At 66.0% G+C, this 22,842-nt stretch overlaps 8 protein-coding genes across 8 annotated transcripts in view; 5 read left to right on the plus strand and 3 right to left on the minus strand.

The window, feature by feature from the left end:
* Position 1: 1 nt before the first annotated feature.
* On the plus strand, positions 2-1,903 carry PFL1_02506 (uncharacterized protein; the record flags this gene model as incomplete). Its single annotated transcript, XM_007880023.1, has 1 exon — positions 2-1,903. One exon carries the CDS (start codon positions 2-4, stop codon positions 1,901-1,903), a length of 1,902 nt encoding a protein of 633 aa, XP_007878214.1.
* Positions 1,904-2,122: 219 nt separating this feature from the next.
* On the minus strand, positions 2,123-2,703 carry PFL1_02507 (uncharacterized protein; the record flags this gene model as incomplete). The annotated part of the gene is made up of 2 exons (XM_007880024.1): positions 2,123-2,271; positions 2,370-2,703. The coding sequence occupies 2 exons, from the start codon at positions 2,701-2,703 to the stop codon at positions 2,123-2,125; spliced, it is 483 nt and encodes a 160-aa protein (XP_007878215.1).
* A 305-nt stretch (positions 2,704-3,008) lies between these two features.
* On the minus strand, positions 3,009-6,512 carry PFL1_02508 (uncharacterized protein; the record flags this gene model as incomplete). The annotated part of the gene is made up of 1 exon (XM_007880025.1): positions 3,009-6,512. The coding sequence occupies one exon, from the start codon at positions 6,510-6,512 to the stop codon at positions 3,009-3,011; it is 3,504 nt and encodes a 1,167-aa protein (XP_007878216.1).
* Positions 6,513-7,751: 1,239 nt separating this feature from the next.
* On the plus strand, positions 7,752-12,527 carry PFL1_02509 (uncharacterized protein; the record flags this gene model as incomplete). Its single annotated transcript, XM_007880026.1, has 3 exons — positions 7,752-10,781; positions 10,914-11,080; positions 11,192-12,527. The coding sequence occupies 3 exons, from the start codon at positions 7,752-7,754 to the stop codon at positions 12,525-12,527; spliced, it is 4,533 nt and encodes a 1,510-aa protein (XP_007878217.1).
* Positions 12,528-13,197: 670 nt separating this feature from the next.
* Positions 13,198-14,847, plus strand: PFL1_02510 (uncharacterized protein; the record flags this gene model as incomplete). The annotated part of the gene is made up of 1 exon (XM_007880027.1): positions 13,198-14,847. One exon carries the CDS (start codon positions 13,198-13,200, stop codon positions 14,845-14,847), a length of 1,650 nt encoding a protein of 549 aa, XP_007878218.1.
* A 983-nt stretch (positions 14,848-15,830) lies between these two features.
* On the plus strand, positions 15,831-17,240 carry PFL1_02511 (uncharacterized protein; the record flags this gene model as incomplete). The annotated part of the gene is made up of 5 exons (XM_007880028.1): positions 15,831-15,986; positions 16,096-16,331; positions 16,530-16,782; positions 16,990-17,073; positions 17,169-17,240. The coding sequence occupies 5 exons, from the start codon at positions 15,831-15,833 to the stop codon at positions 17,238-17,240; spliced, it is 801 nt and encodes a 266-aa protein (XP_007878219.1).
* Positions 17,241-17,447: 207 nt separating this feature from the next.
* PFL1_02512 (uncharacterized protein) lies at positions 17,448-20,276 on the minus strand (the record flags this gene model as incomplete). Its single annotated transcript, XM_007880029.1, has 3 exons — positions 17,448-17,583; positions 17,745-19,308; positions 19,406-20,276. 3 exons carry the CDS (start codon positions 20,274-20,276, stop codon positions 17,448-17,450), a joined length of 2,571 nt encoding a protein of 856 aa, XP_007878220.1.
* Positions 20,277-21,139: 863 nt separating this feature from the next.
* Positions 21,140-22,842, plus strand: part of PFL1_02513 (uncharacterized protein) — a gene marked incomplete at both ends in the record, with an annotated part of 2,385 nt that continues 682 nt past the window's right edge. Inside the window, one exon of the mRNA XM_007880030.1 lies at positions 21,140-22,804. Within this exon, the coding sequence (XP_007878221.1) occupies positions 21,140-22,804 (1,665 nt within the window). The remainder of the gene's footprint in view (positions 22,805-22,842) is intronic.

Raw genomic sequence — 22,842 nt, forward strand, 5'->3', positions numbered from 1 at the left:
CATGAAGATCAGCGCCTCCTTTGCTAGGCTGAGCGCCTGCCTCTCGCTCGCCCTCGCCGCGTCCTGCCTCCTCGCAAGCACCGGCGCCGACGCGGCCGTCGTCACCTCCCAGCTCTCCTCGGTGACCGGCCAGGAGTGGGACTATGTCATCGTCGGCGCCGGCCTCACGGGCCTCGTCGTCGGCAAGCGCCTCGCCGACGGCGGCAACGCAAAGGTCCTCGTCATCGAGGCGGGCAACGACGACCGCGCCAACCCCGACGTCTCTGATGTCGGAAGGTACGGCTCGGCGTTTGGCACCGGCATGGACTGGTCCTTCTCCACCGTCCAGCAGGGCCTCTCGGGCAACACCAAGACGCTCCGCGCCGGCAAGACGATTGGCGGCTCGACCTCGATCAACGGCGCGGCCTGGAACCGCGGACACCGGAGCCAGTACGACAACCTCGCCACGCTCGTCGGCGACCAGGGCTTCAACTTCCAGGGCCTCCAGGCCGCCATGAACAAGGCCGAGTCGTTTGTGCCGCCGGACAGCACGCAAAAGAACCTCGGCGTGACCTACGACGCCTCGGCGCACGGCAGCAGCGGACCGCTGCAGATCACCTATACCAAGGTCAATGGCGGTGGCAGCCGCCGCCGGTCGGTCTCGAAGCGCATGTACAGCGGCCCGCAGCAGGCGGCGTTTGTGTCGTCTATCAAGAGCGCCCTGGGCGTCGACAAGGTCGTCGACCAGTGCAGCGGAGACAACAACGGCGCCGCCTACGCGGCCAACTCGATCCAGACAAACGGCCAGCGCTCGAGCGCCGCCAGCTCCTACCTCGCCCAGTCCGGCGACAACCTCACCGTCCTCACCGGCCACCGCGGCGCCAGCCTCGCTTGGGCCGACGGATCGTCGTCGTCGTCGGCCAAGGCCAGCGGCATCAATGTGCAGCAGTCGCAGAACGGGCCTATCCAGCGCATCCAGGCCAGCCGCGAGGTGATCCTTGCCGCCGGCGCCATCAACACGCCTGCCATCCTGGAGCGGTCGGGCGTCGGCGCGTCGGACGTCGTGTCGCGGCTCGGTGTGCGCCAGGTCGTCGACCTACCGGGCGTCGGCCGCAACCTGCAGGAGCAGACGATGAACACGCTCGGAGCGCAGGCCAACGTCAACTACGCCGGCGGCGGACCGTCCAACATGATTGCGATGCCCAACGTCTACCAGCTCCTCGCCAACGCCACGGCGGTGCGCGACTACGTCAACGGCAACCTCGACGCCTGGGCCGACTCGCTCGTCTCGCAGGGCCACGTCGCCAGCCGCGAGGGCCTGCTCAAGCAGTGGCAGCTCTCCGTCTCGGCCATCTTTGACGACCGGGCGCCCGTGTGCGAGCTCTTCTTCGACACGGGCTACCCGTCCAACTCGTACGGCATCGACACCTGGTGCCTCCTGCCCTTCTCGCGCGGATCCACCCACGCCACCTCGACCGACGCCTTCACCGACCCGACCATCAACCCCAACTACTTTGCCATCCCCATCGACATGGACATGCAGGTCGCCGCGCTGCGCGGCGGGCGTCGCATCCTCCAGGCCGACCCGCTGCGGTCGCTGACGTACAACGGCGAGACGACGCCCGGCTTCGGCCACATCCCCGACGGCACCAACCACGGCCTGTACAGGCGCTGGCGCGACTGGGTCCTGGGCACTGACGGCACCGGCGGCTTCTCGTCGGTCTCGCACCAGATCGCCACCTGCTCGATGATGCCGCGCGAGCAGGGCGGCGTCGTCGACCCCACCTTCAAGGTCTACGGGACCGACAACGTGCGCGTCGTCGATGCCAGCGCGCTGCCCGTCCAGGTCAGCGCCCACCTCTCGAGCACGCTGTACGGCCTCGCCGAAAAGGCTGCCGAGGCTATCCAGGGCGGTCAGGCGTAGAGCGGCGGGGCGGCCGACTGCTCTTGTGCCTCGTATGTATTTGTATACCCTCGTTTCTTGAGTATGTCGGTCGAGTTTACGATGACGGCCGCAAAAACGGACAGTGGCCTCTCGAAGCAACGAATCCAGTCTCCCGATCCATCCTGGAGCCGCGTGTGCTTGGTTCGAGATGGTGGAAGAAGGGGCTGATCGCGCGTACCCGCATTGCCGCCCTGCGGATTACGAGTCGATCTTGGCCTTCTTGCTGTCCTCGCCGTCCTGGGCGGCGCCGTTGGGCTCCCCCTCGTTCCTCTCTCTCTTCTTCTTGGTCCCGTCGGACGCGACTGGTTTGGCATCATCGTCTTCGTCTTCGCTGATGTCGTCGTCCGCTGTGGTGCCGAGGGTCAGCAAGGTGGAGGTGAGAGCGAGAGTTTGGTCAGTCGTTCGGCCCAGCGATACAGACTGTCAGAGAGAGAGTGGGACGTACCGGCATCGTCTGCACCTTCGTCCTCGTAATCCTCGTCCTCGTCCTCCTCCTCATCGTCCTCGTGATCTTGCAGCAACCACGACAGGCCAGGGTTGCCATCTCCCTCGTCCTCGTCCTCTCCATCCTCGTCCTGGTCTTCTTCTTGTGCCTCTTCACCCTCCTCTCCGTTCGCCTCGGCTTCGTCCCGTCGAGATGCATCCCCCCCATCTTCTGCCTCGGGCTCGCGTGGTGCCTCGTCAGACGATGCCGCGGCGTCCCCCGATCTCGTCTCGTGCCTCGCCTCTTCATGCGTCGATGCGACCGCCCCTTTCGGATCTTGGGACGTCGATGGCATGTTGTCGGTTGGATCCAGGCCGGTCGTCGAGGTGGTCAGGGCTGGTGCGTGCGGTTGGCGGTGGTGGTCGGATTCCAGAGGGGCAAGCGTCAAGGCGCGTTCGCCCCGACGCGTAAAATGCTTGGGTCGTGGGTCCGTGCGCCTCCCCTCGCCCTCTCTATCCCCGAATCCGTCTTCGTCCTTGTGCCCTCGACCGCCACGGACCTATCTCACACGAAGCCGCCCTTGCCTTCGCTCAGATTCGGGACGGAGAAGTTAGGCAGATTCCTCGGAAAGGAAGAGGGTACAAGTACAGTCCGCTGGGATCAGTCGGAAAAGTAATAGGGGTCGCCCGCGATACCGAATCCGAGCGATGCCGCCGGGTCTTCGCGGTTGTCGCCCGTGATGGTCTGGAAGCGCTGGAAAAGGCCCAGGCCCATGTCGTCGTCGTCCTCCTCCTCCTCGACGGCAGCGTATGCGCGCTCGGCTTCGCCGCGGGACTTCGACGACGCTCGGCCAGGCACGTTGATGTCGTGTTCGGCCAAAGTGTCTTCCCACTCGGCCTCGTCGTCGTCGTCGTCGTTGTCGTCGTCGCTGCCGTCGGCTCCCTCACGGTGCTCTGCCTCGTTGTCGGCCTCATCCGCGTGGACGGCGGCGGCCTTCGTCGACCGCTTGCGGGGCACCCTGGATGCTGAAGCTCCAGCCTTGGCCGCCTTGACGGCTGGCCTCTTTCTTGCCGCCGGCATCACCTTGCCCGTCGTCTCGGTCGCGGGTGCTGCCTTGCTCGCCCGGCTCTTGGCGGCTGGCGCCAGGGCAATCGGGATTTTGGCCTTCCGCTTGGCTGTGGCGGTAAAGGGCCGTGGCAGCTTCTGCAGCTGCTCTTGCACCAGCTTCCGCACCGAGTAGGACCGGGGTCCTTTGGCCGCTCGTCTGCCGGATCGAACCAGGTTCTCCTTTCCAGGCGCTGGAGCTGGCACCTGATCGGCGTCCACGTTTGATGACGCCGTGTCCTCTGCAGCAGTCCGGGCGGGTAGCTCGTCGCTGGCTTCCTGATCCGCATCAGCTTCGAGCGTCGGACCGTCGCTGCCTGCTTCGGTGGCGCCCTTTCCGTCGGTGGTGGCGGACAGGCCGAGCCTGGATCGCTTTGAAGCAGTCTGCAGGATCTTGGCGCGGCGACGCTGGACGTTTTGCGCCTCGCGCTGATAGGTGACCTGCGGGGACGTGATGGGGTTGTACATCCAAAACTTGGCCACGCCTTTGCCGCCAGTCCGGTTTCCAGATCGGGTGGAACGCGACCTGTGCTGTGCCGCAGAGGAAGTTGCCGCCGGACCTTCGCTGCTAGGCCGTGCGGAGGGAGAGCTCGGCTGCTCGTCGTTGCCGTCTGCGCTCGCCTCTGCGGCCGACGAAGGTTCGACCGCGGCCGCTTCCGTCTCATCGCGGTCAATGACGATGGGGTTGTCGACCGAGCAGCCCTCCAAGAAGCCTCTCCGGGCGGCCGGATTGGCGCCAAAGGGCCCGCTCATTAGAAGCATGAGCTCACGTGGGATTTTCCTGACAGGCGCCAACGCTTGCATTTCTGCCTCGGTCTTGACCCGGACAGGTGTCGAGCTGGTCGTCGTGCCAGCTGCTTCGGCGGAGGGCGTTTCTGTGCGGGCTGTCGTAGCCTGCCTGGGCGTCGCAGAGGGCCTCCTTCGCGGGGACCTCGTTGAAGGGGCACCGGCTCGCGAGGCTGGTTCTCCGGCAGGGCCGCGGCCGGCGTCGCTTGATCGTACCCTTGCCGTCCGCGGAGGGCCTGAAGAGCCCCTCTGCGGGATCTCGACCACAACCTCGAGTCCCGAGGAGCCGCGAGGACGGGCGCGAGAGAAGCTGGCGTCGATATCGTCGTCGCTGGAGGCAAAAGACTCCTTCTTGTTGTCCTTCGGCTTGCTCCTGCGCCGAGGGAGACTGCCGGTAGCGCTTCTGTCGAACGGCTCCGGGCTAGGGCTGGGTGCTTCGTCCACGATGTGGCTGATGTCGCCGCCAAAGGTGTCGGAAGGAGGGGGCGTAGGCAAGGTCTCGCTGTGGTCGTCCTCGGCGGCTGCATCGCCGGACTTTGACGCCGGACCCGCCGTACGCATCCGCTTTGCCGGCTTGCCAGGCACTGCGGCTGCCTCGCTATGGAGAACATCGGCCGCCGGCTCGATGACGGCCCCTGCGACCGGGGCTCCGTCGCCGCTGGGCCCGGCGTCCGGCGCAAAGTTGACACGAGCACGCTTCCGCTTCGCGGGCTCGGGCTGTCTGCCCTGCGGCAACCTCCGTTCCAGGTCGTCCTCGAAAGCGACGCAAGCACGGGCGATTCTGGCGCGCCAGCCTTGCTCGAAGGAGCGGGCATTGGCCTCTAGCCAGCGCTCGAGCACGGACTCGTCCCCCGAGCTTGCCTCGATGACGCCAGCCTCAGCGCCGCGACTCCTGAGCGCCCGCTGCCTGACGCTAACAAGGTAGTCTTTGAGGTTGTGGCTGCTCTGCCGCCCGACCAGTTCGTACACGGTGCCGCTAAAGGTGGCCACGCGCCACGCGCCGTCATCGCCTCGAGCAGGCTCGGCCAGCGCTGTGATGATGTTGGTGCGCCAGACAGCGTCCGGCCGATCGTCGACCTTGCCGTTGCCCCTCGCCGCAGCCTCCTTGGAAAAGCGTCGCGTGCCGCTGACAGCGATCCAGCGATGCAGCGACGAGATCCGCTGGCGATCGAGCCCAGTGTCCCGGACCACATCGTCAACGAGGGTCGGGGGCAGGTTGGGCACCACAATCAGGCGGATGGACCAGTCATAGAGCTTGATTGGCTCCTTGGCGGCCACTGCGGCGCCGGCGCGTGCAGCAGGCGGCGCCACCGGGGGATCAGCGACGACAGCGGGCGGACTTTCGCTAGCGGGTTCGCCGATCGGCATCTTCTCGTCCTCGTGAGGCGAGAATGCGGGATACTCAAGGGCCTCGTGCGTCGTAGTCGGCAGTGAGGGTGGCAGCATGGATGATCTGGTCTCCTCGCCTTCGTCCTTGGGCGGGACGTGCCGGAGGCTCGCTGTGGCGCCCGGCTGTGCGGCGCCGTGGTGCTCGAGGTTTGGCACGCCGAGCGACATTTGGCGTGGCATCGACCGAGCCAGATCATCTGCAGCACCCATCTGAGCTGCGGCTGCCTCCGGCTCCTCCTTTTTCGGTGGGGCTGGTGTCCGGCCAGTTCCATCAGCAGCGCTGCCAGAACCCTTGAGCAGGAAGTCGAGGGCGCGCCTGGACGGGCCGGTGCGGTGAGCGGTTGGCTGCACCGTCAGAGCACGGTTGTAGGGGGCTGCCCGCTGGACAAAGGGACTCGGCGCATGTCGTGGTGGTGGCGGTGGCGGTGGCAGCGGAACAGACGGCTGTGCGACGCCATACTGTTCCTCATAGTAGGATGAAGTGGGCGCAGGGGTTGGCTCGTAGTAGGCAGGGCCGCGCGAGGGCTCGCGGAGATACCGCGGCGGCCCCGGCGGCGGAGGCGGTGCGTGGTGGGCCGAAGCGACGTATGTCCCGTGCGGATGATGGTAGTAGGCGAGCTCCTTGTAGTGCGGATGGTCAATGGGACCCGGCGTGGCGGAGGCGGCGTAAGGCAGCGACTGTGCGGCAGCATAGGGATGTGGCTGAACGCTCGAGTGTCGAGCGTAGCCGGTCGGAGGCGGCGGATAGTGCCCCGGTGCGGGATAGCCGGGATGCGCAGGATAGCCAGAGTGAGCGACATAGGCGGGGCGGGGCTGCCGACGGAACTGAGGCGGAACGGGTCCGCCCGGTTGGAGGTAGGCGCCTTGTTGGACCGGCGGCGCCATGGCGAGCGTCGTCCTGCTGCTATGCGGGCAGGCTCGAGGTTCAGCTGACGACGACAGAGAATCGTTGATGCCGGGTTTTCAGAAGCCTAGCTACGAGCGCATGATGGTGTCAGGAGCTGGAGTGACGAGGCGAGGCGCACGCGCTCGAAAATGAGCGTAGGTGCGGGTCAGGGAATGCCGCAGCGACGGATGCACCGAGACTCGAGATCGAGCTGGGCAGGGGCGGGCCGTGTGGCGGAGGCGGAAGGATGATGGTGGTAGGACAGACAGGAGACGGACGCGGGAAGACGCCGGCCTCGGGCGGACAGGATGATGGGCCTGACAGGGCGAGATGAAGGGTCGTGGTGCGGTCGAGACCGATAAAAAGCAGCAGCCCCGACGCGTCGTGCGGATGGCCTGCCTGCCCAACCCAACTCGAGCCAGGCCAGCGCTGCCTGCCTGGCTGGCTGTCCTGGCCTGCCTGCCTCGCTGCGCCCGAAGAAGGGTCCAGCTCCACTTCGAGCCTCTCTGCTGCCAGCGCTGCTGCTCGAGCCTCGTCTCTGCCAGAGCTCGCCTGCCCTCCTGCGGGCCCCGCAGCGCTCGCAGCCCACGCCGTGTGCCGCACCCTGGGATTGACATCTCGACGTCGTTCACACCATACCGCTGCCTTGAAGCCTGCTGTTGCGTGTTACCGCATCGTCGGGTCTCCGCTGATGAGAACGGCACGACGGAAGGGCCGAGACGGGGGTGTATGGGAGACGGAACGAGCCCGGCGCTCAACCCAAAAAACACAAACAGCGAGGGCACCTGCCTGCCGCTTGCATGAGGGCAGGGCAGCAGGCAGCGAGGCAAGTGGGCCAGCTGGCTGGCTGGCCGGCTGGCTGGCTGCGATGTTGGCCGCTGACGCCGTCCATCTCCAATCTAGCCATTTCCAAAACCACATACGCAGCATCGCCAGCATCGCCAGCCTCGCCAGCCTCACGCCATCCAGCTTGGGTCTCGACACACCCATCTCGCGCACGGGGCCTGCCACCGCGACCGCTGGCAACAACGCCTTCGCCCTGCCGATCCAGCCTCGCCGTCTGCCGTCGACGCAGCAAACACTCGCCCACGGGACAGCCGGCCTCGCCTTGGAAAGATCGCCGTTCTTGCCTGCCATCATGGCCAAACAGCCTTGAACTCGTCTCGACTACCCGACTGGACCTCATATCGCGCATCGACAGTCCTCCGATCCGCGCGTGACGGCCAGACCCACCAATAATGTCGGAGTCACGCGGCAGGCTGCTCGGCCTCGCGATCGATGGCCACCACCATCAATACCAGCATCAACACCAGCACCAGCACCAGATATCCAGCCATCACAGCCGGATTGATCGGCCTGAACCGCACCGTCCAGCCATGCCGCCGGCGATGGACCGAGAGGCTGACGGACATGGCCCGAGGAACAAGGGAAAGCAGCCGATGCTCTCGCCGCTGTTGGTCGCCTCGCAGTCAGCCACACCCTTTGCCTCGCTCGAGGACCTAGAGCCGCACAGGATTCCGTTCGGACGCAAGCCTGTCGGCGCCGTTGCCGATGCGTTGCAGCGTCTCGCCAGGCCGGCATCGGCCAGCCATCACTTTCACGCCCACGGCAGCCCTGCCTCGACGAGCAGGGGTACCGCCTCGGCCGACGCCACACCTCCGCTCTCGTCGCCCGCCCTGTTTGCGCCCACCGCCTTTTCCAATCCATCCACTTCGTCGCTCTCCTCGTACGGCGGCGCGCGCTCCCTCTCGCAGCGCAACTCGGTCTCGTCGCTGTCCGTCTCCGAGTTTGGCGGCTCCGTCTACGATGACCCTCGCGCTAGCTGGGGTCGCAGCGGGAAGCGGCGCAGCAAGAGGTCCAGTCCGGACGGCGACGAGGGCTCGCAGCGCAGCCTCAACGAGCGCAAGGCGTACGGTCGCATGCGCTCTCACACCGAGGGGTCTGCCTCGTGGGATGCGCACCGCGCCGGCTCGCTCTATGCCAGCACCAGCAGCTCGTCCCTCTCGTGGTCCTATCGGCACCACTCGCAGCACCAGCGGCACCTCTCCGAAGGCCGCGCCCGCGGAATCACCAGCAGCAGCGTCGGCCGGGCCGCTTCCACCGAATCGCCCCGTCTGCCAAAGGAGAGGGTCGCCCCGCCCGCCTTGTCGTCGACGGCCAACCCTTCTGCCAGCATCCCTTCAAGCCCGGGCAGGCGGCGGAACCCGGCCCGGAGGAGTGCGAGCAGCCTTTCCCGCGTGCTGGACGCAGACGAGGGTCAGCAGCCATCCTCGTCTGTCTTGGGGAGCGGGATCGGTGCGGCGTCGGCGCAGAGCCTGCGGCAGTCTCCTCGCGTCAGCACCTTCCATCACGGAGACTGGTACGCTACCGAGCCCAGGGCGCCGGATGGCTTCGCCTCGATGATGCGGCGGCGGTCCGGCGACGTAGCCATGGTGGCCGCAAGGGGGGCGTCGGCGGCCAAGCGCAAGGGTATGGGCCTGTTGCGCAGGGCTGGAAGCTTCGACGTGGCCACCGTCGGCGCTTCGACCTGGTCCACAATCTCTCGGACGCCCAAGTCTCGCAGTCGGTCCAGCTCCATCTCGTCGGACGCGCTCGTCTACGACCTGCGCGACGGCAAACGGCGCAGCTCGGCGGCGACAGCGCACAGCGTCGATAGGCTGGATGGCTTCTCGGCCGTGCGGCCGACGCAGTCGTCGTCGTCGGCTTCGTCCGGCGACCGGCGAGGACACGCCCGCAGCCTGTCCGACTCAAAGGGCTGGTCGAGTCTCGAACCTCCGCCGCCGCTGCGCAGCCCGCACTCGGCCATGGTCGAGTGGGAGCGCGCAATCGACCCCATCAGTAGCGCCTCTTCCCCCAGGATCGGCTTCATGCGCTTCTCGCAGATCACCGAGGCCGACGACGAAGACCCGGACCGCACCGATGGCAGCCTTGAAAAGCGAGCTGCGGCTGTCGTGCCACCTTCGCAGGATCATCCTCCATCAGCTGCTGCCCCAGCGCGAGGTTCCGAGGCTCCGGCTCCATCGGATGAGAAGAGACCGGCACCCAGCGAAGTCACGATCCACCTTGGCGTGGCCTGTCCTGGCACGACATCGGCATCTGCGCCCAGGCCTCCAGCAACCGGACGCCGCATGAGCCTTGCCAAGAAGTCGTACGCCGCTCTGATCGATCTGCTTAACCCAGCACTCTCCAAGGACGGGTTGAACGCTCAGCAAGAACCCGTACAGAGCCTTCCCGAAGCTGCCTATGTCAGCGCGGCCAACGGCCGCGGCGGCGGATCTGGCAATCACAATGGCGGTGGCTCGAACGAGGCCGGCGCTGGACGAGCAGCGGGCAGCGGCAACCGAGGCGGGACCGGCGGTGCAGGTGGTGGGAGGGGCCATGCGCCTGGCGGTCCCTCTGGAGGAGGGGGCGGCGGCGGAGCCAACGGGAACGGCCACGGAGCCGGTGGCGGTGGCGGTGGCGGCGGAGGCAACTGGCCGAACCGTGGCAAAGCTGCGTCTGGTCGAAGCTCTCCGCCCGTCGAGCAGGCCTACCGGCGGCTAGAGCTGGTCGGTCGTGGTGCCTATGGAGCCGTCTACCGCGGTCTCCACGTTGCGTCGGGCGCAGCGGTGGCGCTCAAGGTCGTCAATCTCGACACGCCCGAGGACGACGTGAGCGACATCCAGCGCGAGGTGGCGCTGCTGAGCCAGCTGCGAGAGGCGGACCAGAAGAACGTGGTCCGCTACTGGGGCTGCTGGCTCAAGGGCCCCGAGCTGTGGATCGTCATGGACTTTGCCGAGGGCGGCAGCGTCCGCACTCTGATGAAGGCCGGGCCGGTGGCCGAGAGGTTCTGCGCGCTCATCGTGCGCGAGACGCTCGTGGCGCTGGCCTACCTGCACAAGTCCGGCATCATCCACCGCGACGTCAAGGCGGCCAACATCCTGCTCACCAACACCGGCCGCATCCTGCTGTGCGACTTTGGCGTCGCAGCCTCGCTAGCGTCCAACAGCGCCCAGAGCAAGCGCTCGACGTTTGTCGGCACCCCGTACTGGATGGCGCCCGAGGTCATCACCGAGGGCAAGACGTACGACCAGAAGGCCGACGTGTGGAGCCTCGGCATCACCATCTACGAGATGGCCACTGGCAACCCACCGCTCGCCGACATCGAGCAGATGCGCGTCATCATGCTCATCCCCAAGAGCAAGCCGCCGCGCCTGCCTGTCGAAGGCGAATTCTCGCCGGCGATGCGAGACTTTGTCGCCTGCTGCCTCAACGAAGAGCCGCGAGAGGTGGGTATCGCGGGTCGAGCGCCGTGAAATTGTTGAGGCTGTTCGACGATTGGCTGACCTGCCTCCATACCCTGCTTCCGATCCGCCTTTGTCCACGCACGATGGCATTGCCGCTTCCCTTCGCCGCCGCAGCGCCTGACCTCCGAGGAGCTGACCAAGCACAAATGGATGAAGTCGTGCGCCAAGCAGCCAGTCGCCCTGCTCAAGGAGCTGATCGCTCAGTACAATGCCTGGACCAAGGCGGGCGGCATGAGGATGAGCCTGATTGGCGCCGAGACCGCCGACTGGGGCGACGCCGGGTGAGTGACGAGGCCATATCTTCCGGCCGCAACGGGGGAGGGAACACATCAGCTGATATGGTAGCCGCCCTCCGTCCATACGCCCCGCCACCTTGTCCCTGTGCTCCTCAGCAACCGCGACTCTTTCGCCTTTGATGGGCACGAGAATGGTGAGGCATGGGAGTTCAACACGTGGCGCTCCGCCCGCGACCTGCAAGAAGCCGAGGACGAAGAGGACATGGCGGCGGCGCCCCAGCCCATTCGCGACCACCCGCTGCTTCGCCTGTTTGAGGCGGAGCCTGATTTCAACAGTGCTCCTGGAGGCGCCATGCAACCGACATTGCGCAACATGCAGACGCTCAATGCGCGACCCGCGCCGCCTCCGCCACAGCAGCAGCAGCAGCAGCAGCAGCTCGAGCCATCGTCGCAGCTGGCTACGCTCAAGCAGGCCAAAAGTGCCACCTCGGCCCCCGCGCAAGAGACACCGAAACAGGAAGGTCTTTCGACTGCCGCCACCGCGGCAAAGGCTGCGGCCGCGCAGGACAAGGCAAGCTTTGTCGGCACAGGTGCTACTCCATTCCGCTTCGGAGCCGGCGGCGGAAGCGGTGTCGTTGGTCCACCGGCCTCGAGCGCGGCCCAGCCATCTGTCGAGCTGGCTTCGACCACAAAGGACCCACAGGATCGCTCACACACGCCATTGCCTGCAGAGGGGCAGGCGAGCCCCGCAGGGCGCTCGACCCCGGAGGTCGCCACTCCGACTGCCACGCCGCAACCGGGAGAGAAGCCGTCGTCGCTCTCGATCCCATCTCAGGTGTCGACCCCGACGGGCGCGACGGATCCGCAACAGGGTGCTGCGGCCCAGATCCGGCCTGGTGTGGTGATCCCATCGCCATCGACAGCGATTTCGCCGGGTCCTCGATCCGGGATCGCTCTCGGCCAGCAGCGGTACCCTGGGGCGCACGGCAACGCTGCGCGCGCGTTGATGGCGCACCAGCGTCAGTCGCACGGCGGGAGCGACCCCACGCTGCCGAGCAGCAGCCACACCATCCACGGGCGCAACCTGCAGAGCCTGTGGGAGGGCGGGCCGGACACGAGCGCCTACGGGCGGCTGCGCAAGATGCGCGGTGGCGACTGGGACGGCGGGCTGGCCACCAGCGGCATGGGCGGCATGAGCAGCAGCGGCGGCGATGCAATGAGCGCGGCGTCGGCCATGCACACCCGGGGCAACGGTTCCGGCGACCAGAATCCCGCCGTGGTCGACCGCAGTGCCGCCGTCGCCGCTGCATGGAACCCGTACTCGCGGGAGCTGCCTCCGGGCCCGCCGATCCGACCGCTTGACTTTGCCGCGCTGGGCACCAAGGACGACGTGCATGCCGAGCTCGCGCGGACCGTCGACGAGCTGGGGCGCTGGCTAGACGTGCTCAGCATCGGACTGGCTCGCGCCGTCAAGGTCGATGCCCTGCCGTAGCAGCGTGCGTGTCCCCGTCGGCGCCCGACTCTTTCCTGACACGCGCGCCGGGCGGCGGCGAAAGCGGCGGAAGAAGGCAGAGCGGCCAGCCTTTCCTGTCGACCGTGGTAGGCTCGATCCTGGTAGAGTAGCAGAGCCGTGCCAGGTCGAGCCGAGCGAATGACGATGTTCCACCTCGACGTGATCTTCGCACCCCTCTCGCCTGCCTGCCTGAACCGTGCCATCGCGAGAGGGGGTGATTGAAAATTGATGGCCCACCGACACCCGTGCGCTGCTCCACATGTGATGGCCTCGGAATTTTTCTCGTTTTTCCATGGCCGCTTGGCTTGAAGTCGAGGTGCATGGGGCCACCTGGCCCATGCTGGCTTCTCTTTGCCTCTCGCTCCCATGCATCCTCTTCCATCCTGACCATACCACCGCACGTTCTTCTGCTGCGCACCATATCGCCATTCGATCGCCATACCCGCGGCCTTTCGACGGACGCCTGCCACATCGCACCTCGGGGATCGAGCCGACTTGGATGGCCTGCCAAAGGTGCATCCTACGCCCCGTTCGAACGACCCCTCCTCCGCTCTTCAACCGCCACCCTCTTCGCCCACACTCAACAATCGCTCGGCGCGTCGCAATGTCCGACCCTACCGCCTCGACCAGCCGACAGCCAACAGCAGCCATGTCCGACGCAGAATGCTACGACCGCCTCGGTTATCCGGATCGCACGTTTGAGACCGAGATCCTGCCGTGCGACCCGTCGTCGTCCATATCCTTTCGCGAGGGGCGTACTGGTAGCAACGGCAGCAGTGGCGGCGCATCCGCTTCTACCGCAAGCGGCAGAGAACCTCTCCGACATGCTCGACCCGAAATCGGCTCCACGACAACGCAGGAGAGCCTCGCCACGGCGGCGCAGCACCTCCAGAGGGGACAGGCGGTGGCCTTCCCCACCGAGACCGTCTATGGCCTCGCGGCCTCGGCGCTCGACCAGTCGGCAGCCTCCAAGATCTATGCGGCCAAGAAGCGGCCAGCCGACAACCCGCTCATTGTCCACGTATCCGACCTTGACATGCTCGAGCGGCTCCTGCCAGACGACTACCGCCCAGGCCCGGTCTACGCCGCGCTTATGCAGCAATTCTGGCCGGGCGCCCTCACCTTCCTCTTTCCGGTCTCGATGCAGCGGCCCAAGGTGCCCTCGGTCATCACCTGCGGTCAGCCCTCTGTCGCCGTCCGGATGCCATCCCATCCGATCGCGAGGGCCTTGATCGCGCTCTCTGGGCTGCCGCTCGCGGCGCCCTCGGCCAACGCCTCGGGCAGACCATCGCCGACGACGGCGGCGCACGTCATGCGAGACCTCGGCGGCGAGCTCGATGCAGAGGCGCTCTCGAAGGCGGGATTCACGGCGCAAGAGGGGCAGCCGTTGGGGCGTCTCAAGTACATCCTCGACGGCGGTCCATCGGACGTCGGGCTGGAGAGCACCGTCGTCGATGGCATCTCAACGCCGGGAGAGCTGCGCGTGCTGCGGCCCGGCGGCATCACTGTCGAGCAGATCTCCGACGTGCTCAGGCAGGCTGGTCTGCTGCGGATCGGCGAGGGCGGTGGTGAGGACCCGCAAGCGGTGCGGTTGCGGGTGTACGGCAAGGACCTTGCCCGGAGCGCCGAGCAGGAGTCGAACCCGACGACGCCCGGCATGAAGTACCGGCACTACTCGCCGACGGCCCGCGTCGTGATGCTGCTGCCCTCGCGCCTGCTCGCCGCTGCCTTCGAAGGCGAGGGGGACAAGGGCGAGACGTCGAACCGGTCCGCGGCGGCCAGGCAGGTGGTCGATTCGCTCGAGGCACCGACATCGGCGAGGCAAGCGAGGACGTTCCCGGAGATTGTCGAGGCTCAGATTGCCAAGACTGGCCTGGCGCGCAGCGACCGCGGTGGCGTCGACGGGACGCGCCAGGAGCCGGTGCGCATCGGCATCATGATGTCGAACGACTCGGACCTGGCTCGATGGGTGCACCGCGCTTCGTCGCGGGCGTCCCAACCGGAAGCACCGTCGAGCGACGCTCAGCCAGCAGTGCACCCGCACCTGCTTCCGCCGTTGACGTTTTCGACGCTGGCCGGTGTCGAGGTGCAGCCGTTTGACCTGGGCCCGACGGAGCGCGGCGAGGTGTACGCGCAGCGCATGTTTGACGGCCTGCGCACGCTCGACGAGGGGCCGCTGGTGCGCGGACCGAGGTGCGACCTCATCTTTGTCGAGGCGCTCCACGACGACGGCGTCGGGCTGGCCGTCATGAACCGGCTCAAAAAGGCGAGCAGCGAGAGCGTCGTCGTCGATTGCTGAGCGCACGTCCCAGCCGAAAGGAACCATAGCCTGCCAGGAGGCTGGCTCTACAACCGTGACCGCGCCCTGCGGCCTGGTGCGTCCCTCTCTTGCGACCATCTCGATGCGATTCGCGCAGACGGCTGCTCGCGAGCTACCGTCGTAGCCCCGTTCTTTTCGTCCCTTCTGTAGACGGCGACCACGCCAGCCCTGCTCCCACCCGTCGCCCTGTGGTACGCAGATGGCGGCCCGGCCCCTGCCTGTCCTTCCGCCGGCCGCCAGAACGCCAGCTCTTGCTTACTCCGTTGGCCATGCTCGACGATAACATACCGCCGGCTGACCAAGCGGTATCGTGGCAAGAGAAAAGCAGGTCGGTGCATGAATCGATCGTGGACCGACAGGGACTAGGGACGTCGATTGGCAGTCGTAGCGGTACTAGAGACGCAAAGTAATGGAATGCCTGGCCACGCCAACGTGGTTCCTCGCCGTCGCCGCTGATGGCCATCTTCCGAATCCTCTCGACCACTTGTGCCGGATGTGCCGTCTGCCGTCAGCCGTGGAATCGGCTCGGTCCGAATCCGAAGAGCGAGGCCGGTGGTATCGTTTTTGCCTCGGGCTCGGGTTGGGGGTCCCCGTGATATGTCTGCAAGCCGGGGGTTGCAGCAGAAACGCAGATCGACGCAAGCAGTCCGTGCGAGCGCCGACCAACCGTGCGTGGATGAGTGTGGAGGCTTTGCATGGCCTGCTGATCCGCCGGCGGCGGCGGCTAGACAGGCCCTGCTATCTCCGTCCGATGCGCCTTGCCGTTGGAGAAGGGCAAGGGCGAAGGCCACCCGCCAACGCGGTCAGCCTCGGGGGAAATGCTTATATACCTGGCCCATCCACACTCCTTCCTTCTTACCGTCTCATCCCATCCCATCCCATCGCCTCCCATCCATCTCACGTCTTGCCCCTCCACGAACGAACGAATAAACGACCCACCGAAACCGACCGAACCGACCACGATGCAGCCCTTGATCCTGTACACGGCGCAGACGCCCAACGGCGTCAAGGTGTCCAACTTCACCGAGGAGCTCAAGGAGGCCTACCCGGACTTTGCCGTCACCTACCGCGCCATCTCGTTTGGCAAGAACGAGCAGAAGGAGGAGTGGTTCCTCAAGGTAAGCATGCGCTTCCGTTCCATCTTTCTTCTTTGGATGGCGCGCCCCCGCCGGGCCGCGCCGCTCCACCGCTCGGGCTCACCCCTCCTCCCTCCCTCCTTACTGGCAGATCAACCCCAACGGCCGCATCCCCGCCCTCGTCGACCCCAACCGCAACAACTTTGCCGTCTTCGAGACCGCCTCCATCATCCTCTACCTCGAAAAACACTACGACCCGCGCCACCTCTTTAGCTGGTCCGACTCCGAAGACGGCGGCGTCGACCGCCGCAGCGAGGTCCTCAACTGGATGTTCTTCATCCACGGAGGCCTAGGGCCTATGCAAGGACAAGCTAACCATTTCGTGAGGTCCGTTCAGCATGTTGTCCTTGCACTGCGGTGTTGACGACGACGACGACGAAGAGGAAGAAGGATGAGGGACAGTGAGGGGCGCTGAGCTGACCGCGTCGCGACATTTTTATTTTCTTCTTCTTCTTCTTCTTCTTCTTCTTCTTCTTCTTTGCTTCTCTTCTCCGCCTCTCCGCTCGTTCGCTCGCTGGCAACCAGGTACGCGCCCGAGCAGATCGAGTACGCCAAGGACCGGTACGTGAACGAGACCAAGCGTCTCTATCGCGTGCTGGACCGGCGCCTCAAGGACCACGACTGGCTCGTCGGCGACAAGTACAGCATCGCCGACATCAACGCCTACCCCTGGCTCCAGTACTACCGCTGGGCGGGCATTCGCGACGAAGAGGTGCCCCAGAGCGTGCGCGATTACATCGAGCGAAACTATGCGCGTCCCGCTGTCCAGCGTGGCATGGTGAGTCGTCGCTGCCGGCTGCATGGGCGAAGAGGAAGTGCACCCTTGCTGAAGCTCTCTCTCTCTCTCTCTCTCTCTCTCTTCCCCTCCCTCCCTCTCACCCTCGCTGTCTCTCACTCTCGATGTCTCTCACCCTCGCTGTCTCTCACCCTCGCTGTCTCTCACCCTCGCTGTCTCTTCCTTTGCCCTCCCGCTCGTGACTCGTAGAGGGAGCCCGGTGGAAGCAACGAGTGGCTCGACAAGATGCGCAGCCCCGAGTTCTGGACGACGCACCTCGAGGAGGCCAACCAGGTGCGTTGCGTTGCGGCTCCCTTTTCTCCACCATCCAGGATGGGTGGAACGACATGCTGACCCCTCCTCGCGTTCCCCTGTCTCCGTGACCGCAGAAAGCAAAGGAGGCATCGGCCTGGGTCCTGCAGGGCATGCAGAACGACAAGAACCGCGCCTCAAAGGCCTAGGCCCGGAACCCACCGCGCGTCCCCGCATGCCCCCTTCGGCAGTCCTGATACCTTCACTGTCAATGACAATGCCAATTTGCTCCTCCGCTGTTTCGCGATGCATTGCTCTGCTCCGCAGCGAGTCTATGTGCCGGCTGGACCGACGAGATACAGGAGCGTACGAGCAGAGATGAGGCGAGGGCGAGAAGAACGCCGGGGTAGGGCGCGCTACTCGTCAAACTTTTCGTTCTTCGAGTTGGTGCCGCTCGAGACGCGGACGCCAGCGGCGACGTCGCAGTCTTTGAGGTTGGCGCGGTCCTCGATGACCGACCCTGGGCAGAGGATGCAGTTTTCCAGTTTGACGCTGCGTCGGATCGGTGAGGGAGGGGCGGAAATGACGAGGGTACGGTGGAAGAGCCAAGTTAGTCAAAAAAAGGGATGCGGCCTTGTTTGTCCCTCGATCGCATCGCACGCCCAGGGAAGACGCTGCCCGCACCAAAAAGAAAAGGAGGCTAGGATACTCACTTTTCTCCCACGCGGACGCCGTCCATGATGATGCAGCCGGTGACCTTTGCGTTTTTGGCCACGACGCAGCCCTTGCCCACGACGCTGCGCTTGATCATGGCGCGCTCGCCGATGCGCGTGTGCTCGGCGACGACCGAGTCGGTCGACACCTGCGCCTTGGGGTCAATCAGCTGCACCTCGCCGCCCGCCCCTCCCGAAGCAGAAGCGACCGCAGAGGTGCCCGTCGACCCGGCGTCCGAGGCGCTCGAGGGCATCACCATCTGCGCACCTCCGCCTGCGACCAGCGACATCGACGACGACGGAGCAGCGGACGCGGCTTGCGAGGGTAGTGGGTGTGGCAGCGTGTCTTGCAGCAATGCCACCGAAGACACCGTAGCGCCACCCTGAGTGCTGCTGCCGCCGCCTCCACCGCCTCCGCCGCCCCCGCCACTCGAAGCCGAGGCGGCGAGCGAGCGCAACAGGTAGCGGTTGCACTCCATGTACGTCGGCACCGTGTTGGCGCGCGCCACAAATTTTTCGGGCGCCGCCGCAGAGGCACCGAGGCTCTGCCGCCTCGCCGCGTCCTCCTCCCCCTCCCTCTGCCGCACCTCGTCGATCGTGAGGCTCGGGTCGATCGGATGCCGATGCTCGCGCGCGAGGCGCACGATCAGCGTCACGGTCCGCACCTCGGCGGCGGAGCGGCGCGCCTGGGCCTTGAGCTGCGCCTTTTGCGAGTGGTCGAGCTTCTTGCCCACGGCGTCGCCCACGTGGCCCAGGTCGGGCCGGGTGAGCTCAGTCGAGGGCGAGGCCGGGTCGACGGGCGTGAAGCTGCGCAACATCGCCTCGCGCGACCTCGGCGAGGGCGCGCGCGAGAGCTCGGGCGTGAACAGGGGCGATGATCGCATCTGGTCGCCGCCTAAGCGACTGCCCGCCAGCGGCCCGCGGCCAGCCGAGTGAGCCAGGCCGTCAGCACCCTGGGAGCTGGTCAGATCGAGTTTGGCCTGCACCGCACGACCGTCGAGCAGTTCAGGCTCAACGTACGTGGTCGAGCGGCGCACGCCTCCATTCTCTTCGCGCGACGCCTGCATCGTCCAAGGCACGTAGGACGTGGCGCCGCCAGCACCGACGCCGTTGCCGGGGCCGGCGCCGCCGAGGGAGCGGCCGCCCAACTGTCCGGGAACCAGCGACCCGCTGCGGCTCGCATCGTCGGCGCCTCCGCCCGGGCTCGAGTACCAGCCGGCCTTTTCGCGCAGGCCCTTCATCCAGCTGCACTTGGCGATGAACGGGACCACCTCCTCCTTGAGGCTCTTCATGCGCTGCCCTTCCTTGGACTGGAGCAGGCTGACGAGCTTGGCGAGGTTGAAGATGTAGATGTGGCTGTCGAGCAGCGAGGTCGAGATGCGGATGTGCGGGTGCGACCAGAGCAGCGACATGCGGACGTGGAGGTCGGACGAGTCGAGGTCGGAGATGTCGTCCGAGTCCTGCAGCAGAAGCAGCCGATGGAGCGAATGGCTCGAGCCAGAAGGCGATGGCGACGAAGAGGCGAGCGGAGAGCGGTCGTAGATGGTGAAGAGCTTCGGAGGACCTGCCGTGAGCGAAGCAAGGCAAGGATCCCGTCGTCAGCGACCAGAGGGCAGTGAGATCATCCCCGTGCGTGCGAGCCCTGTCTGCGCGCAACTCACCGTCCTTTTCGCGCTCCTTGCCGGTGCCCTCGCCTGCGCCGCGCTCGTACATGAGGGTGGTCATGGCGGGCGACTCTGGCACGCCGGCGACGTGGCTGTTGATGAGGGTGGTGAGCGAGACGCCCTGGCCGATAAAGTCGATGGGCACGATGAGCGGGTCTCGAGTGAGGCGTCCGATGCTGTGAAGCCAGCTGAGAAGGGGAGCGGTTCCCAGCTTCCTCGCACGCTTGGCACCCGAGGCCGGGCCAGCGAGGCCGGCATCGGCGCTCTTGCCGGGGGCGACGTCGTCGGGGCCGAGGGGTAGCAGGTCGATCTTCATGACGGCCGAGTCGGCCGCCAACGACGACGACGAAGCGACCGTTGCGGGCACGGAGGGGATGGTGGCGCCTGCGAGGTAAGTGCCGGTGATGGTCGAGCTCGAGGTGGGGGCTGCGCTCGAGAGGCCGACGGTGACCGAAAGGTTGGGGTGCTTGGAGGCCTCGTGGACGGCAGCCGCCGCCGCTGCGGCCGACGACTTTTTACCCTGGGCGACGGCTACAGGAGGGACGAGGATGACAGTCTTGAGTGCTGCTGCGATCTGGTGGTGCTGTTCGGAGGGCGCGAGGATGATGGCGTGTCGGAGACCTGCCGAGAGGATCTGCTGAAGCGGGTAGGCGATCATGGGCCTGTTAAGGATGGGCAGCAGGGCCTTTGGCAGGGCGTTGGTGGAGGGAGCATCGTTGAGCGAGTCGAGGTTGTCTGCCGAGGTGGGCGAGGAGCAGAGCGGGTAGAGGTTGTTGCCGTGGCCGCAGAAGACGATGGGCTGGAGGAGGGGTGGGTGGGAGTTGGAAGGGGCGGCCGCCGTGGGCGCCGACGCAAACTTGGTGGCCATGGCCGGCGAGCGGTCAGAACGAGGGGCGGAGGGAGGAAGCTGGTGGCCGTTCAGTTCCAGAAGGGTGGTTGGACCGCCAGAAGAATAGGGAGCTGATGGTGAGAAGGGAGAAGGTTGCAACGAGATCGAGAGAACGCGAGGGCCAGGGCTACCTCGAGCGAGGGCAAAAAAGTTGCCTTGATCGGGCCGTGATTTCATCGGGTTGGCCTGCCAGCAAATGAGAGGAGGCGGACAAGAAGCAGCGGCCAGCGCACAGATCAGCCAGCCAGGCGACACGGTGCCTCGGCCACGCGGGGGCCCTCGCACTGCCACCACCACCACCACCACCACCATCACAGCAACCTCCGTCGGCAACGACCTCGGAATCGATATCGACTCTCGCGCAGATACACTGCGACGAGATTGAGCTTCTTCCGGGCGCGGATTGACCTCGGAAGGAAAGTTTTGCGCGCTCGCACTGCATCCCCACCCGGCCTCGGAGCCAGACTAGCGCCCACCGCACTGTGTTGCACCCGCTCCATCGGCCCTATTCAACCTCATGCCAGGCGCAGCGACCGTCGAACCGCATTGCAACCATGGCGCATAATCCCGCCGCCGGCACCGGCCGAGTGCCAGCTGGCCGCCCGACCTCGCCCCTCTTTACCTACACCGACGACGACCCTGCCGACGCCTTCGGCGACGCTCCCTCTCGCTCTCCACCACAACCGCCATCATCGTCATCATCATCATCAAAAGGAGCAGCAGCAGCAGGTCCGTCAGCGTTGAACGAGCCATCGTCGTCGTCGTACGCATCACCGCCATCGCCACCGTCTCCGTCTTCCTCGCCCCTGCACCGACCCGCAAGTGCAGACTCGAGGGGCAACATGAGCCGCCCACCCTCGTATCGCTCCGGCTCCTACGGCAGCGGTACAGCGGCATCGCGGGTACCCCTCCCCGTAAAATCCATCGCATCCTCCAAAGAGGCACAGTTCGACGCAGACTCCGACGACCTCGACGACGAGGACGACATGGTCGCCATCGCCGCCTCGTCGCTCACCACCCACGGTCAGGGGGCTGTCGAGGGCCACCACCGCAGGGCACCCGGCCACCACCGCGAGCGATCCGGCTCGCTGCCGCTCATAGATCGCATACCCAACCCGTTCCGGGCGTCGCTCGACGGCCTCGGCAACGACCTCCGCCACCTTCGCGAGAACCTCTCGGCCGTTGGCGTGCCCGGCTGGGACGGCGAAGGGCTGCCCGACTGGCTCAAGCGCGGCGCCGGCGTGTTTGATGCCACCGTCAACATGGCCAACAGCATCCTCGGCGCCGGCATCGTCGGTCTGCCCTACTCGATGCGCGAGAGTGGCTTTGTCGCCGGCCTCGGCCTGCTCATCGGCCTCTCTTTCCTCACCGACTGGACCATCCGCCTGATTGTGCTCAACGCCAAGCTCAGCGGCAGGATCACGTACATCGAGATCATGGAGCACTGCTTTGGCGGCAACGGCAAGGCCGCCGTATCGATCTTCCAGTTCGCTTTTGCGTTCGGCGGCATGTGCGCGTTCTGCGTCGTCATCGGCGATACTATCCCGCACGTCATCCGCTCCCTCTTCCCGGCCCTCGCCGGCACCTTCCTGGCCAACCGTCAGTTTGTCATCACCTTTTTCACCATGGCCATATCCTATCCGCTCTCGCTCTACCGCAACATCGAGTCGCTCAGCAAGGCGAGCGCCATCGCCCTCGTCTCGATGGTCGTCATCATTGTCGCCGTCACGCTGCGCGGTCCCGCCATGCCCATCGAGCTCAAGGGCGACCCGTCGCTCCGCTTCACCGTCGTCAACGTCTCGAACCTGGTCCGCTCAATCTCCGTCATCAGCTTCGCGTTTGTCTGCCACCACAACTCGCTCCTCATCTACGGCAGCCTCAAGGAGCCCTCGATGAACAAGTTTGGCCAGGTGACGCACTACTCGACCATCATCGCCGCCGCCGCCACCATCACCATGTCGGTCGCCGGCTACTGGAGCTTCGAGGAGAAGACGCTCAGCAACGTCCTCAACAACTTCCCCGACGACGACACCTTTATCAACGTCGCGCGCGGCCTGTTCGGGCTCAACATGCTGACGACGCTGCCGCTCGAGTGCTTCGTGTGCCGCGAAGTGCTCGAGACGTACTTCTTTGCCGGAGAGTTTGACCGCAACCGCCACCTCATCTTTACCTCGTCGCTGGTCGTCTCGGCCATGATGGTGTCGCTGCTCACCTGCGACCTGGGCATCGTGCTGGAGCTGACGGGCGGGCTGAGCGCCACGGCGCTGGCGTTCATCTTCCCCAGCCTCTGCTATCTCAAGTTGAGCGGCGAGAGCGGGAAAAAGGTGCCGCTCAGCAGCGTGCCCAACCTCGGCAGCGCAGAGGGGCAGCCGTCTCGATCGGCGCCGCGGGCCAACACGGCGGCGAGGGCAGGCGGGGCGGACCACGAGGGAGAGGGCGGGGCGGCGGGGGCGGGAGGCGTAATAACTTCGTATAGCATACATATACGAAGTATACGAGATCCGTCCGTCAGCGACCAGAGGGCGAGTGAGATCATCCCCGTCGC

This window comes from Pseudozyma flocculosa (genome assembly GCF_000417875.1).
Source record: "Pseudozyma flocculosa PF-1 unplaced genomic scaffold scaffold00007, whole genome shotgun sequence".
Lineage (NCBI taxonomy): Eukaryota > Fungi > Basidiomycota > Ustilaginomycetes > Ustilaginales > Ustilaginaceae > Pseudozyma > Pseudozyma flocculosa.